Source organism: Theropithecus gelada, chromosome 19, assembly GCF_003255815.1.
Source record: "Theropithecus gelada isolate Dixy chromosome 19, Tgel_1.0, whole genome shotgun sequence".
NCBI classification, from domain to species: Eukaryota; Metazoa; Chordata; class Mammalia; order Primates; family Cercopithecidae; genus Theropithecus; species Theropithecus gelada.
The window spans coordinates 12,218,286-12,234,952 of NC_037687.1; the positions used below are offsets into that span (position 1 = coordinate 12,218,286).

At 46.2% G+C, this 16,667-nt stretch overlaps 1 protein-coding gene across 6 annotated transcripts in view; it reads left to right on the forward strand.

Moving 5' to 3' along the window:
* Positions 1–16,097, forward strand: part of ZNF791 (zinc finger protein 791) — an 18,953-nt gene extending 2,856 nt beyond the window's left edge. For 2 of the 6 annotated variants that reach the window (XM_025368501.1, XM_025368503.1), the window contains exons 3-5: positions 10,087–10,213; positions 11,347–11,407; positions 13,989–15,894. In XM_025368501.1, coding sequence (XP_025224286.1) covers positions 10,180–10,213; positions 11,347–11,407; positions 13,989–15,528 — 1,635 coding nt within the window. In that variant the 5' untranslated portion in view covers positions 10,087–10,179 and the 3' untranslated portion in view covers positions 15,529–15,894. Of the gene's footprint in view, positions 1–10,086; positions 10,214–11,346; positions 11,408–13,988 lie in introns of all 6 variants that reach the window. The other 4 variants (XM_025368499.1, XM_025368500.1, XM_025368504.1 and 1 more) reach the window with 4 other exon arrangements.
* The last annotated feature ends 570 nt before the right edge of the window (positions 16,098–16,667 follow it).

Below are 16,667 nucleotides of genomic sequence, written 5' to 3' on the forward strand. Positions count from 1 at the left end.
CAAAAAAAAAAAAAAAAAAAAAAAAGATTTTAATTAAATTGTCTCATTTAAAATTACTAGTAGTGTTCCAGAGCCTTGCAACTGGGGACCAGAGGCCTGAGATGTTTCCAAGCTAAGTCCACCCTTGAGCCTGCAAAGAAAGATCATTGAAGGCCCAATTGGTTCTTCCTGGGAAGTCTCCCCTACAGGTCTGCCAGCTACTCATGCCCACCATGGAAGGATCCCTTTGTACTGAGAGAAACTGCAGAGCACTTGGAAGTTGAGGAACCACAGGCAGATGCTGTTAGGGGAAGAGGGAAGGATGTCTGAGGTTTTAACTGTGGTTTCCTTGGGTGTGTTTTTAGACATTACGTTTGAGTTTCACATCTGTAATGTAGGTGTACTGAGTGTAATTGGTGCATATTGACAGTGTCTGTGAAGGTCAGGACTTATGTTTCTAGAGACAGGGTTAATGAATTGAGGAGCTCATTTGCATCAGAACCTCAATCTCAATCTGGTTGAGAGTTTCCTCACTTGGGAAAATGGAAACCTGGGGAATCTAATGTTTCTTTGCTGCCATAGGAGAGAAAGAGGTGTGGAGCTCCCATAGTTCCTTGCTGATCAGGTGCTCCTATCCTCCATTACCAGGTACTGACGCACTCTAGGGGTTACATTTTTCTTATTTTTATTTTTTTTTAGACCAAGTCTCACTCTGTTGCCCAGGCTGGAGTGCAGTGGCACGATGTCGGCTCACTGCAACCTCTGCCTCCTGGGTTCAAGCAGTTCTCCTGCCTCAGCCTCCCAAGTAGCTGGGATTACAGGCGTGTGCCACCACGCCTGGCCAATTTATTTTGTATTTTTAGTAGAGACAGGGTTTTACCATGTTGACCAGGCTGGTCTCGAACTCCTGACCTCAGGTGATCTGCCTGCCTCGGCCTCCCAAAGTGCTGGGATTACAGATGTGAACCACCACGCCGGACCTAGGTTACATTTTTCAAGCTGCGAGAGTCTGGGTCCAAGCTGGGGAATATGTTTAACTTTTTTTTTTTTTTTTGAGACAGAGTTTTGCTCTTGTTGCGCAGGCTGGAGTGCAGTGGCACAATCTTGGCTCACCACAACCTCTGCTTCCCGGGTTCAAGCGATTCTTTTGCCTCAGCCTCCGAGTAGCTGGGATTACAGGCATGCGCCACGACACCCAGCTAATTTTGTATTTTTTAGTAGAGATGGGGTTTCTCCATGTTGGTCAGGCCGGTCTTGAACTCCCAACCTAGGCGATCTGCCCACCTCGGCCTCCCAAAGTGCTGGGATTACAGGTGTGAGCCACTGCGCCTGGCCTTTTTTTTTTTCTTTTTTTGATACAGTGTCTCACTCTGTTGCCCAAGCTAGTCTGGAACTCCTGGCCTCAAGCCATCCTCCCACCTCAGTCTCCCATGTTTAACTTTTTTTTTTTTGAGACAGGTTCCCACTCCATCGTCCAGGTTGGAGTGCAGTGGTGTGATCATGGCTCACTGCAACCTCCACCTCCTGGGCTCAAGTGATACTCCTGCCTTCTCTGAGTAGCTGGGACTACATGCGTGCACCACCATCCCCATCTAATTTTTGTATTTTCTATAGAGGTAGGGTTTCGCCATAATGCCCAGGCTGGTCTGGAACTCCTGGGCTCAAACAGTTCTCCCACCCGGGCCTCCCACAATTTCTTGACATCCAAAGATACTTTTGCTGTCTTAAGGTTTTATATTTTCCTGAATGTAATCCACTTGGAGTTATTCAGGATATAGCCTTCTCAGATTGGCTTCCTTCACTGAGCCATATACTTTTAAGGTTCTTCTGTGTCTTCATGGCTTGATATCTGATTTCTCTTATCAATGAACAATATTTCATCGTAAGATTGTACCAGCCGGGCGCGCTGGCTCTTGCCTGTAATGCCAGCACTTTGGGAGGCCCAGGCGGGTGGATCACAAGGTAAGGAGTTTGAGATGAACCTGGCCAACATGACGAAACCCCGTCTCTACTAAAAATACAAAAATTAGCCTGGCGTGGTAGCACACACATGTAATCGCAGCTACTCAGGAGGCTGAGGCAGGAGGATTGCTTGAACCTGGAAAGTGGAGGTTGCAGTGAGCCAAGATAGTGCCATTGCACTCCAGCCTGGAAAACAAGAGCAAGACTCCGTCTCAAAAAAAAAAAAAAAAAAAAAGATTGTACCACAGATTGTTTATCCATAAACCTGTTGCATGATGTCTTGGTTAAGTCTTTTTTTTTTTTTTTTTTTTTTTTGAGATGGAGTCTCACTCTGTCACCCAGGCTGGAGTGCAGTGGCACGATCTCAGCTCACTGCAACCTCCACCTCCCAAGTTCAAGCAGTTCTCCTGCCTCAGCCTCCCAAGTAACTGGGACTACAGGCATGTGCCACCACGCCTGCCTAATTTTTTGTATTTTTAGTAGAGATGGGGTTTTGCTGTGTTAGCCAGGATGGTCTCGATCTCCTAACCTTGTGATCCGCCACCCTCAGCCTCCCAAAGCGCTAGGATTACAGGCGTGAGCCACCACGCCCAGTCGGTTAAGTCTTAAATTTGCAGTTATGAAGAAACCTCCCGTAAATATTCGTGGGCAGGTTTTTGTGTGAACAGTAGTTTTCAACTCACATGAGTAAATAGCAAGGAATGTGATTGCATGGTCCACTGGTGAGAGGATGTTTTGAGGCCGGGCGTGGTGGCTCAAGCCTGTAATCCCAGCACTTTGGGAGGCCGAGACGGGCGGATCACGAGGTCAGGAGATCGAGACCATCTTGGCTAACAAGGTGAAACCCCATCTCAACTAAAAAATACAAAAAATAACTAGCCGGGCGAGGTGGCGGGCGCCTGTAGTCCCAGCTACTCGGGAGGCTGAGGCAGGAGAATGGCGTAAACCTGGGAGGCGGAGCTTGCAGTGAGCTGAGATCCGGCCACTGCAACCCAGCCTGGGCGACAGAGCGAGACTCCCTCTCAAAAAAAAAAAAAAAAAAAAAGAGGATGTTTTGTTAGAAACTGCCTATCTTCCAAAGTAGACATACCATTTTCCATTCCCATTGGCAAGGAATGAGGATTCCTGTTGTCTACATCTTTGCTTTCCATTGCCGTTCTTAGCATTTTGAACTTTGTACATTCTAATCAGTGTAAAGTGATATCTCTTCAGTTTTATTTGCAGCTCCCTAATGACATATAATGTTGAGCATCTCTTCATATGTATATTTACCATCTGTATATCTTTCACTGGTGAGGTGTGTGTTCAGGTCTTTTGTCCATTTTTCACTGGTTTGTTTGTCTTACTGTTGTTGAGATTTAAGAGTTGGAATTGGAGGCAGGCATGGTGGCACACGCTTGTCATCCTAGCTACTCCAGAGGCTAAAGCGGGAGGATTGCCTGCACCCAGGATTATAAGCCCAGCATGGGCAACATAATGGATCCTGTCTCAAAAAACAAAAAGGATGCTAGGCATGGAGGTTCATGTGGGGCCACCCAGGCTGCTGGGGAGCAGGGCTGAGGAGTGGTGGGGCCAAGGCTAGGGCTGGAGCTGCCATGGGATCGGAAAGAAAAAATTAGCCCAATGTGGTGGTGCACCCCTATAGTCCCAGCTATTTGGGAGGCTGAGGCATGAGAATCCCTTGAGCCTAAGTGGTGGAGGTTGCAGTGAGCTGAGATCACACCACTGCACTCCAACCTGGGCGACAGAGTAAGACTGTCTTGAAAAAGAAAAAAAAAGAGTTCTTTGGATATTTCAGATACTAGTCCTTAATTAGATAAGTGCTTTTGTGAAGATTTGCAAAAATCTGTGCCTTTTATTTTTATTCTTTAAACACTTTCTTTCACAGAGTAGGAGTTTTTCTTTTTTTTTTTTTGGAGACAGAGTCTTGCTCTGTCACCCAGGCTGGAGTGCAGTGGCGCCATCTCGGCTCACTGCAAACTCCGCCTCCCGAGTTCACGCCATTCTCCTGCCTCAGCCTACAGAGTAGCTGGGACTACAGGCACCCACCACAACGCCCGGCTAATTTTTTGTAATTTAGTAGAGACGAGGTTTCACCATGTTAGCCAGGATGGTCTCGATCTCCTGACCTCGCGATCCGCCCACCTCGGCCTCCCAAAGTGCTGGGATTACAGGCATGAGCCACTGCACCCGACCAGGAGCTTTTCATTGTAATGAAGTGAAACTTATTTTTTCCTTTCATAGATTGTGCTTTTAGTGGTTTATCTAAAAATTCATCACCAAAGCCAAGTGGATAGTTTTGCATGTTACATTTACATCTATGATTGATTTGGGCTTAATTTTTGTGAAAGGTGTAAGATTCACGTATACATTTTTTGTGGGTGTGAGAGTTTAATAGTATAAATTTCACTTAGGCACTGTTTTTGTTGCATTCCACCAATTTTGATAAGTTCTATTTTCATTTGATTCAAATTTAATTTTCTTTTTTCTTCTTTTTTTTTTTTTTTTTTTGAGATGGAGTCTCGCTGTGTCACTCAGGCTGGGGTGCAGTGGTGCAATTTCAGCTCACTGCATCCTCCTCCTCCTGAGTTCAAGCCATTCTCCTGCCTCGGCCTCCCAAGTAGCTGGAATTACAGGCATGTGCCACCACGCCTGGCTAATTTTTGTATTTTTAGTAGAGATGGGGTTTCACCATGTTGGCCAGGCTGGTCTCAAACTCCTGACCTCGTGATCCGCCCACCTTGGCCCCCCAAAGTGCTGGGATTACAGGCGTGAGTCACTGCACCTGGCCCAAATTTAATTTTTCTTGAAACTTTTTTGATTCATGTTTAGAACTGTGTGGGGTTTTATTTCCAAATGTTTGATGGTTTTCTAACTATTCTTCTGTTACTGATTTCTAGATTAATACCATGGTGGTCTGAGAGCATGTTTCATATAATGTATATTCTTTGAAAATTGGTGGCCGGGCGCGGTGGCTCAAGCCTGTAATCCCAGCACTTTGGGAGGCCGAGACGGGCGGATCACGAGGTCAGGAGATCAAGACCATCCTGGCTAACACGGTGAAACCCCATCTCTACTAAAAAATACAAAAAACTAGGCCGGGCGCGGTGGCTCAAGCCTGTAATCCCTGCACTTGGGGAGGCCGAGATGGGCGGATCATGAGGTCAGGAGATCGAGACCATCCTGGCTAACATGGTGAAACCCCGTCTCTACTAAAAAAAAATACAAAAAACTAGCCGGGCGCGGTGGCGGGCGCCTGTAGTCCCGGCTACTTGGGAGGCTGAGGCAGGAGAATGGCGTGAACCCGGGAGGCAGAGCTTGCGGTGAGCCGAGATCCGGCCACTGCACTCCAGCCTGGGCGACAGAGCGAGACTCCGTCTCAAAAAAAAAAAAAAAAAAAAAAAGAAAGAAAATTGGTAAGTTGTGTTTTTGTCCACACATGGTTTATCATGATGAATGTTCCACATGAATTTGAGAAGAATGTGTGTTGTTCTGTTGGATGAAGCATTCCATGGATTTTAATTAAACCTAGTTGTTGCCTTTCAACTAAACTATGTTCTTTCTGACTTTCTACCTGCTGGAAGTCTTTTTTTTTTTTTTGAGACACCCTGTCACCCAGGCTGGAATGCAGTGGCATGATCTCAGCCTACTGCAACCACCACCTCAGCCTCCTGAATAGCTGGAACTACAGATGTGTGCCACATGCAGGGCTAAATTCTGCCTTTTTTGTTTTTTGACACAGAATTTCGCCCTTGTCGCCCAGGCGGGAGTGCAGTGGCAAGATCTCAGCACACTGCAACCTCCACCCCCCAGGTTCAAGTGATTCTCCTGCCTCAGCTTCCCAAGTAGCTGGGATTACAGGTGCACACCACCATGCCCGGCTAATTTTTGTATTTTTAGTAGAGACGGGGTTTCACCATGTTAGCCAGGATGGTCTTGATCTCCTGACCTTGTGATCCACCCACCTTGGCTTCCCAGAGTGCTGGATTACAGGCGTGAACCACCGTGCCTGGCCTTTTTTTTTTTTTTTTTTGAGATGGAGTCTTGCTCTGTTGCCAGGCTGGAGTGCAGGGGTGTGATCTCAGCTCACTGCACCCTCCGCCTCCCAGGTTCAAGCAATTCTCCCGCCTCAGCCTCCCGAGTAGCTGGGGCTACAGGCATGAGCCACGAGCCACCATGCCCAGCTAATTTTTGTATTTTTAGTAGCGATGGGGTTTCACCATGTTGGTCAGGATGGTCTCAATCTCTTTACCTCGTGATCCATCTACCTAAGTCTCCCAAAGTGCTGGGGATTACAGGCGTTAAGCCACCATGCCCAGCCACCTCTCAGTATATTTTTCACTGCAAGCTACCCATTCCAAGGGTTGTGGTGTTTAGTATTTTTCATGGTTTTGTTTTTGTTTGCTTTGTGGAAAATAATGCTCCTACTATTTTTGTTTCAGTCTGCAAGTGCAAACGTACAATAAATTCTCTGGTGGCTGGATAAAAATTACTAGATCTTGGTCAAGTTTAAATTTACAAACTTAAAAAAAGTGGTGAAGTGTATCAATTGATCCTTCATTTGTACATAATTGTTCTCTGTAGTCATCAACACTAATATTATCTTAATAGGCTAGTTTTGTCTTCCTACTCAGTTTGAAGTGGGAACTATTTGACATTTCCTAATTATCAAGGACATGATACTTTTTTTTCTGTTTTCTTTTTTCTTTTTATTTTTTAGTAAAATGCTATACATGAAATCTTTAGTTATTTTTGGCTGGAGTGCAGTGGTATAGTTTTGGCTCACTGCACCCTTGACTTAGCGGGCTCAAGCAATCCTCCCACCTCAGCCTTCCAAGTAGCTGAGACCACAGGTGTGCACCACCATGCCTGGCCAAGTTTTGTATATTTTGTAGAGACAGTGTTTCACCGTGTTGGCCAGGCTGGTCTCAAACTCTTGGGCTCAAACGATCCGCCCACCTCAGCCTCCCAAAGTGCTGGGATTATAGACATGAGCCATCACGCCTGGCCAAAATATTTATTTTCTTTTATATGTAAATGTAAATAAACCTTACAGAGAGCACCCAGGCATGCAGATGAACTTGTCAAGTGGGAGAGTTGCCTGGAGCCAAATTTCTTCCTGCTCAGACCCTTGAATCCTAATGACTTAAGAAAACCCCTTCTAACTGTGTGGATCTTTTCATGTATGGCGCACAGGAGTGCATGGAAATGAGAGAACCTGGGACAACAGCCCCTAGAGTGTCTGTCTGGGAATCACTTTCTCCTGAAACTGGAGAAAGGAGATTTTACAGTTTTTTTTTTTTTTTTTTTTTTTTTGACGGAGTCTAGCTCTGTCACCCAGGCTGGAGTGCAGTGGCACGATCTGGGCTCAGTGCAAGCTCCGCCTCCCGGTTACACGCCATTCTCCTGCCTCAGCCTCCCAAGTAGCTGGGACTACAGGCACCTGCCACCACGCCCGGCTAATTTTTTGTGTGTGTTTTTTTAGTAGAGATGGGGTTTCACTGTATTAGCCAGGATGGTCTCGATCTCCTGACCTTGTGATCTGCCTGCCTCAGCCTCCCAAAGTGCTGGGATTACAGGCATGAGCCGTGGCGCCCAGCCCTTTTTTTTTTTGAGATGGAGTCTCGCTCTGTTGCCCAGGCTGGACTGCAGTGGTGCAATCTCAACTCACTGCAACCTCTGCCTCCCAGGTGCAAGCGATTCTCCTGCCTCTGCCTCCCAAGTAGCTGGGATTACATGCATGCACCACCATGCCCAACTAATTTTTGTATTTTTAGTAGAGACGGGGTTTCACCATGTTGGTCAGGGTGGTCTCGAACTCCTGACCTCAGGTGATCCACCCGCCTTGGCCTCCCAAAGTGCTGGGATTACAGGCATGAGCCATCCCGACGCAGATTTTATATTCCTTTGGAGGTATGAAATTACCTGTTAATTTTATATAATCATGGGCAAATTCACCATCAGACCATTGTGGACGTCAGTGAAGTCCCTTGAAAATTGATACTGTCGGCCGGGCGCGGTGGCTCAAGCCTGTAATCCCAGCATTTTGGGAGGCCGAGACGGGCGGATCACGAGGTCAGGAGATCGAGACCATCCTGGCTAACACGGTGAAACCCCGTCTCTACTAAAAAATACAAAAAACTAGCCGGGCGAGGTGGCGGGCGCCTGTTGTCCCAGCTACTTGGGAGGCTGAGGCAGGAGAATGGCGTGAACCCGGGAGGCGGAGCTTGCAGTGAGCTGAGATCCGGCCACTGCACTCCAGCCTGGGCGACAGAGCCAGACTCCGTCTCAAAAAAAAAAAAAAAAGAAAATTGATACTGTCAATCTATTCTTCAAGGTCAGCAAAGCCCAGATGACATGATTATGGATCTTCCAGAAAGTGCTCTTCTGACATTTTATCTCCATGTGTATATGTATTTGTGCTACAAATTGGTTGGAAGCAGTTCTGAGGCTCATGGGTATAAGGATTTTGTGAAGGTCTCAGTTGTAAGGGCCCCTTCTTTGTGCCTGAGCTCTGTGTTCCCAGTAACTTCCTAGCCTCATGCAATGGGACAGAAAGTAAAAGGAAAAACTGAGTCTATGATAAATATTACGCTCGCAGCCGGGCGCGGTGACTCATGCCACCACATGGGGACATATATATATCGGAAACAAGTTGAAATTAATATGTCTCTAAAAGAGTATTTCCATTCAATCAGCAGAATCTGAGTGCTTCTAATGGCCTCAAATACTTCAGGACGATATGGGCAGCTAGACCTTGTTACAAGTTGGATTTCCAGAAGCCTCCTGTCCTCTCATATATAACAAAGGGGATAGAAGATTCTCAATGTGTATTTACTTATTAAAACCTCCACCTCATTTAATCCCACATCTTCAGGAATGCTGAATGATTTGGGTAATAAGAAATTACGCTGTGGGCTGGGTGTGGTTATTCATACCTGAAATCACAACACTTTGGGAGGCCGAGGCAGGAGGATCACTTGAGGCCGAGAGTTCAAGATCAATCCGGACAACATAACAAAACCCCATTTCTAACAAAAAAAAAATTAAAAATTAGCTGGGTGTGGCGTTGCACATCTGTAGTCCTAACTACTCGTGAAGCTGAGGCAGAAGGATGTCTTAGGGGCCCAGGGATCTGAGGCTACAGTGAGTTATGATTGCTGCACTTGAGCCTGGGTGACAGAGCAAGACCCTGTCTCTTAGAAAACAACAAACACACAAAATAAGAATTTATCTCATAAAGAATTGAAGATCTTGCCTGTAATCCCAGCAATTTGAGAGACCAAGACTGGTGAATCGCTTAAGCTGAGGAGTTTGAGACCAGCCTGGGTAACATGGCAAAATCCCATCTCTACAAAAAATACACACAAAATACTTAGCCTGATGTAGTGGTGTGTTCCTGTAGTCCCAGTTACTCAGGAGGCTGAGGTTGGAGGATTGCTTGAGCCTGAGAGGTCTAGGCTCCAACGAGTTGTGATCGTACCACTGTACTCCAGCCTAGGTAGCAGAGCGAGACCATCTGTGTCTCAAAAAGGAGGGAAAAAAAATTGCTCTTAAAGTTTGTCTCATTTGTGTAGGATTTCTTTCATTTTTCCGAGTTGAACTAGATACTACCATTAGAGAGCAATAAGACTTACAGTGACCACGGTAAAGACGTAGCCATAAGTTTATGTGTTCAATGTGCTGTTAAATTTCTAACAATCGAGTCATACACTAAATGTCTGGAGACCACAAAATCATGTGTGAATTTTTTTTTTTTTTTTTTTTGAGATGGAGTCTCGCTCTGTCGCCCAGGCTGGAGTGCTGTGGCCGGGTCTCAGCTCACTGCAAGCTCCGCCTCCCGGGTTCCCGCCATTCTCCTGCCTCAGCCTCCCGAGTAGCTGGGACTACAGGCGCCCGCCACCTCGCCCGGCTAGTTTTTTGTATTTTTTTAGTAGAGACGGGGTTTCACCGTGTTAGCCAGGATGGTCTCGATCTCCTGACCTCGTGATCCGCCCGTCTCGGCCTCCCAAAGTGCTGGGATTACAGGCTTGAGCCACCGCGCCCGGCCAAAACGCGAGGCAATGTGAATTTCTTATGAATCGAGTATACCTCTCATCCTTGTCAATCTCACCTATTCTCCTCTACTTACATTGGATGTTTCAGGACTCAGTGGCTTTTGAGGATGTTTCTGTGAGCTTCAGCCAGGAGGAGTGGGCTCTGCTGGCTCCTTCACAGAAGAAACTCTACAGAGATGTGATGCAGGAAACATTCAAGAACCTGGCATCTATAGGTAAGGATGACATCATTTTTTCTTTTTTCTTTCTTCTTTTTCTTTCTTTTTTTTTGAGACAAAGTTTCACTTTTGTTGCCCAGGCTGGAGAGCAATGGCACTGTCTCAGCTCACCACAACCTCCATCTCCCAGCTTCAGGCAATTCTCCTGCCTCAGCCTCCCGAGTAGCTGGGATTACAGGCGTGTGCCACCACGCCTGGCTAATTTTTCTATTTTTAGTAGAGACGGGATTTCACCATGTTGGTCAGGCTGGTCTTGAACTCCTGACCGCAGGTAATCTGCCCACCTCAGTCTCCCAAAGTGCTGGGATTCCAGGCGTGAGCCACTGTGCCTGGCCTTTTTTTTGAGACTGAGTCTCGTCCTGTTCCCCAGGGTGGAGTACAGCGGCGGGATCTTGGCTCACTGCAACCTCCGCTTCCTGGGTTCAGGCTATTCTCCTGCCTCAGCTTCTCGAGTACCTGGGATTACAGGTGCCCACCACCATGCCCAGCTAATTTTTGTATTTTTAGTAGAGACAGGGTTTCACCGTGTTGGCCAGGCTGGTCTCCAACTGCTGACCTCAAGTGATCCTCCCACCTCAGCCTCCCAAAGTGTAGAGATTACAGGCATGAGCCACCGCACCCCAGTGACATCATTTTTTCTTTTGTTTTCTTTTTTCCGAGACAGAGCCTCACTCTGTTGCCCAGGCTGGAGTGCAGTGGCACGGTCTCTCCTCACTGCAAGCTCCACCTCCCAGGTTCACGCCATTCTCCTGCGTCAGTCTCCCAACTAGCTGGGACTACAGGCGCCCGCCGCCACGCCCGACTAATTTTTTGTATTTTTAGTAGAGACGGGGTTTCACTGTGTTAGCCAGGATGGTCTCAATCTCCTGATCTCGTGATCCGCCCACCTCAGCCTCCCAAAGTGCTGGGATTACAGGCGTGAGCCACCGCGCCCGGCCGACATCATTTTTTCATATAGTCAATTAGAGAACTAGCATTTCTTGCTCAAAATCACTGTTCTGAGGTTTGGAATCTGGAAAGGGAATACTTCTGTAAATAAACCAAGCATGGTTACAGCTCATTGTGAACCTATAATAATATTTGTATAATTTTTAATAATTTATCATGATTATTCTCGATCTACATTTTAGGGGAAAAATGGGAAGACCAGAATGTTGAAGAGCAACACAAAAACCAGGGGAGAAATCTAAGGTGAGTTGTACTCACAAGAAATAGCAGTGTTCCTTGAAAGAATCTTAAAAATATTATGGCCAGGCACCGTGGCTCACGCCTGTAATCTCAGCACTTTGAGAGGCTGCAGTGGGTAGATCACGAGGTCAGGAGTTCAAGACCAGCCTGGTCAACATGGTGAAACCCTGTCTCTACTAAAAATACAAAAAAGTTAGCCAGTTGTGGTGGTGGGTGCCTGTAATCCCAGCTACTCGGGAGGCTGAGGCAGAGAATTACCTGAACCCAGGAGGTGGAGGATGCGGCGAGCCGAGATCACGCCACTGCACTCCAGCCTGGGCAACAGAGTGATACTCCATCTCAAGAAAAAAAAAAAAAAGTTGTGACACTTTTAAAGCAAGAAAGAAGTGCAGCTCCAAATTTATTTGTTTATTTATTTATTTATTTAATTTTTTAAAAAAATTTTTTTCTCGAGATGAGGTTTTGCTCTGTCACTCAGGCTGGAGTGCAGTGGCATGATCTTTGCTCACTGCAACCTCCGCCTCCCAGGATCAAGTGATTTTCCTGCCTCAGCCTCCTGAGTAGCTGGGATTACAAGCACGTGCCACCACACTCGGCTAATTTTTGTTTTCTTGTTTTGTTTTGAGACGGAGTCTCGCTGTCTCCCAGGCTGGAGTGCAGTGGCGCGATTTCGGCTCACTGCAAGCTCTGCCTCCCAGGTTCACGCCATTCTCCTGCCTCAGCCTCCAAAGTAGCTGGGACTACAGGCACCCACTACCATGCCTGGCTAATTTTTTGTATTTTTAATAGAGACGGGGTTTCACCATGTTAGCCAGGATGGTCTCGATCTCCTGACCTCGTGATCTGCCCACCTCGGCCTCCCAAAGTGCTGGGATTACAGGCATGAGCCACTGCGCCCGGCCTAATTTTTGTGTTTTTAGTAGAGACAGGGTTTCGCCATGTTGGCCAGGCTGGTCTCAAACTCCTGACCTCAGATGATCTACCCACCTCAGCCTTCCAAAGTGCTGGGATTACAGGCATGAGCCACTGGGCCCAAATCTATTTATTATCAGAAAATGTTTACCAAAAATGTTTTCTCAAGTGACACAGATGTCCACTGGTTGAAAAATATTATTCTTGGGCCAGGCACTGTGCCTCACTCTTACAATCCCAAAACTTTGGGAAGGTGAGGTGGGCGGATCAGCAGAGGTGAGGAGATCAAGACCAGCCTGGCCAACATAGTGAAAACCTGTCTCTACTAGAAATACAAAAACTAGCCAGACTTGATGGTGCACACCTGTAATCCCAGCTACTCAGGAGGCTGAGGCAGGAGAATCACTTGAATCTGGGAGGCAGAGGTTGCAGTGAGCCCAGATCACACCACGCACTCCAGCCTGGGCAAGAGAGTGAGACTCCATCCTCTATCTCAAAAAAAAAAAAAAGAAAGAAAGAAAGAAAGAAAGAAAAATATTGTACTTGGGAACAATTTTTTTTGTTTTGTGAGACAGTGTCTCACTCTGTCACCCAGGCTGGAGTGCAGTAGTATGATCTTGGCTCACTGCAACCTCCAACCCCTGGGTTCAAGCAGTTCTTCTGCCTCAGCCCCCCAAGTAGCTGGGATTATAGGCACGTACCACCACACCGGGTGATTTTTGTATTTTTTAGTAGAGATGGGGTTTCACCATGTTGGCCAGGCTGGTCTCAAACTCCTGACCCCAAGTGATCCACCCACCTCGGCTTCCCAAAGTGCTGGGATTACAGGCATGAGCCACCATGCCCAGCCTTGGAAACAGTATTTTAAAGCCTCACATACAACTTCAGGAAGCCAAGGCGAGCAGATCATTTGAACTCAGGAGTTCGAAACCAGCCTGGGCAACAAGACGAGACCCTATCTCTACAAGAAATAGAAAATTCAGTCAGTCGTGGGGGTGCACGCCTGTAGTCCCACCTACATGGGAGGCTGAGGTGGGAGGATTGATTGAACCTGGGAGGTCAAGGCTGCAGTAAGCCATGATTATGGGCATTACTGTACTCCAGTCTGGGCAACAGAGTGAGACTCTGTCTCAAAACGAAACCAAAAAAAAAAAAACCCATACATCAATATTATTGTTCTGATAATAGCTATCAGTGACACAGGCCCTCTTGCTGAACATTGAGTATATTCATTTTTAAACAAGTGAGACAGGGCAGAAAACTATTTCCCTGAAAATGATAAAAATTTAGTTCTGCTGCCGGCTGCAGTGGCTCACGCCTGTAATCCCAGCACTTTGGGAGGCCAAGGCGGGCAGATCACTTGAGGTCAGGAGTTCAAGACCAGCCTAACCAACATGGCGAAACCCTATCTCTACTAAAAATACAAAATTAGCTGGATGTGATGGTGCATGCCTGTAATCCTAGCTACTTGGGAGGCCGAGGTAGGAGAATCACTTCAAGCTGGGAGGTGGAGGTTGCAGTGAGCTGAGATCGCGCCATTGCACTCCAGCCTGGGGAACAAGAGCGAAACTCCATCTCAAAAAAAAAAAAAGAAATTTAGTTCTGCTACCTGATGATAAATATAAAATCATTAATACACAACCAGTATTACTGTGCTTCTAATTTTTTACAGAAGCCATATGGGAGAGAGACTCTGTGAAGGTAAAGAAAGTAGTCAATGTGCAGAAACCGTCAGTCCCAATCTAAGTGTGAGGAAGAACACTGCTGGAGTAAAACCATATGAATGTACTGTCTGTGGAAAAGTCTTCGTGCGTCGTTCATCCCTTACTAGACACATGAGGTCTCACACTGGATATGAGCTATTTGAGAAGCCATATAAATGTAAGGAATGTGGGAAAGCCTTTAGTTATCTCAAATCCTTTCAAAGACATGAAAGGAGTCACACTGGAGAAAAACCCTATAAATGTAAACAATGTGGAAAAACCTTCATATATCACCAACCCTTTCAAACACATGAGCGGACGCACATTGGAGAAAAACCCTATGAATGTAAGCAATGTGGAAAAGCTCTTAGTTGTCCCAGTTCACTTCGAATTCATGAAAGGATTCACACTGGAGAAAAGCCCTATGAATGTAAAAAATGTGGGAAAGCCTTCAGTTGTCCCAGTTCTATTCGAATACACGAAAGAACTCACACTGGAGAGAAACCCTACGCATGTAAGGAATGTGGGAAAGCCTTCATTTCCCACACAAGTGTTCTAACACACATGATAACACACAACGGCGATAGACCTTATAAATGCAAGGAATGTGGGAAGGCATTCATTTTTCCCAGTTTTTTACGAGTACACGAAAGAATTCACACTGGAGAGAAACCCTATAAATGTAAACAATGTGGTAAAGCCTTCAGATGTTCCACTTCCATTCAAATTCATGAAAGAACTCATACTGGAGAGAAGCCCTATAAATGTAAAGAATGTGGGAAGTCTTTCAGTGCACGCCCAGCCTTTCGAGTACACCTGAGAGTGCACACTGGAGAGAAACCCTATAAGTGTAAAGAATGTGGGAAAGCCTTCAGTCGGACCAGTTACTTTCGAATACATGAAAGGACTCACACTGGAGAAAAACCCTACGAATGTAAAAAATGTGGGAAAACCTTCAATTATCCTCTAGATTTGCAAATCCACGAGAGAAATCACACTGGAGAAAAACCCTATGAGTGTAAGGAATGTGCAAAAGCCTTCATTTCTCTCGAGAACTTTCGAAGACACATGATCACCCACACTGGAGACGGACCTTATAAATGTAGGGACTGTGGGAAGGCCTTCATTTTTCCTAGTGCGTTACGAACACATGAGCGAACTCACACTGGAGAGAAACCCTATGAATGTAAACAATGTGGAAAAGCCTTTAGTTGTTCTAGTTACATTCAGATACATGAAAGAACTCACACTGGGGAGAAACCTTATGAATGTAAGGAATGCGGGAAGGCCTTTATTTATCCCACAAGCTTTCAAGGACACATGAGAATGCATACTGGAGAGAAACCCTATAAATGTAAAGAATGTGGGAAGGCCTTTAGTCTTCACAGTTCCTTTCAAAGACATGAAAGAATTCACAGTTGTGAGAAACCTCTTGAATGTAAGCAATGTGGAAAAGCCTTCAGTTTGTCCACATCCTTACAAAAGCATATGAGAATGCACACTCGATAGAAACTCTATAAATGGGAGAAACGGGAAAGTTTTCAATTCTAACAGATACTTTCAAAGTTGTGAAAATTCCCAGTGAAGAGAGAAATCCTACCAGTGTAATATAGAAAGCGAGATGCAAGATAATTCGTGTATAGTCAGGTACCATGTAATCATGTTTCATTGAGCAATGGACCATATACAGGTTGGTGGCCCCGTAAGATTATATAATACCTAAAACATTTCTATCAACTGCAATTTAGTAGCAGTAGAAACACCATAGTGCAGCACATTATTTAAGTGTTTATGGTGCTGGTGTAAACCTATTGCACAGTTGTATAAAAGTACAACACAGCTGGGCATGTTGGCTCACACCTGTAATCCCACCACTGGGAGACTAAGGCGGTAGGATTGCTTGATGCCAGGAGTTTGTGACTACTCTGGTCAACATAGTGAGACCCCGTCTCTACAAAAACTAAAAACATTTTCTAAGTGTGGAAGTACACCCTGTAGTCCCATCTACATGGGAGGCTGAGGCAGGAGGATTGCCTGAGCACGGGAGTTCAAGGCTACAGTGAACCAAGATCAAGCAATGGCAGCCCAGCATGGGTGACAGAGTGATACTCTGTATCAAAGATTAAAAAAAGTAAATTGGCTGGGCACAGTGGCTCATACCTGTCATCCCAGCACTTTGGGAGGCTGAGGTGGAAGGATCAGTTGAGGTCAGGAGTTCAAGACCGGCCTGGTTTCGGCTGGGCGCGGTGGCTCAAGCCTGTAATCCCAGCACTTTGGGAGGCCGAGACGGGCGGATCACGAGGTCAGGAGATCGAGACCATCCTGGCTAACACGGTGAAACCCCGTCTCTACTAAAAAAAATACAAAAAACTAGCCGGGCGAAGTGGCGGGTGCCTGTAGTCCCAGCTACTCGGGAGGCTGAGGCAGGAGAATGGCGTGAACCCGAGAGGAGGAGCTTGTAGTGAGCTGAGATCCGGTCACTGCACTCCAGCCTGGGTGACAGAGCAAGACTCCGTCTCAAAAAAAAAAAAAAAGACCGGCCTGGTTAACATGATGAAACCCTGTCTCCATTAGAAATACAAACGTTAGCTGGGTGTGGTGGTGCGCCTGTAGTCCCAACAACTTGAGAGGCTGAGACAGGAGACTCG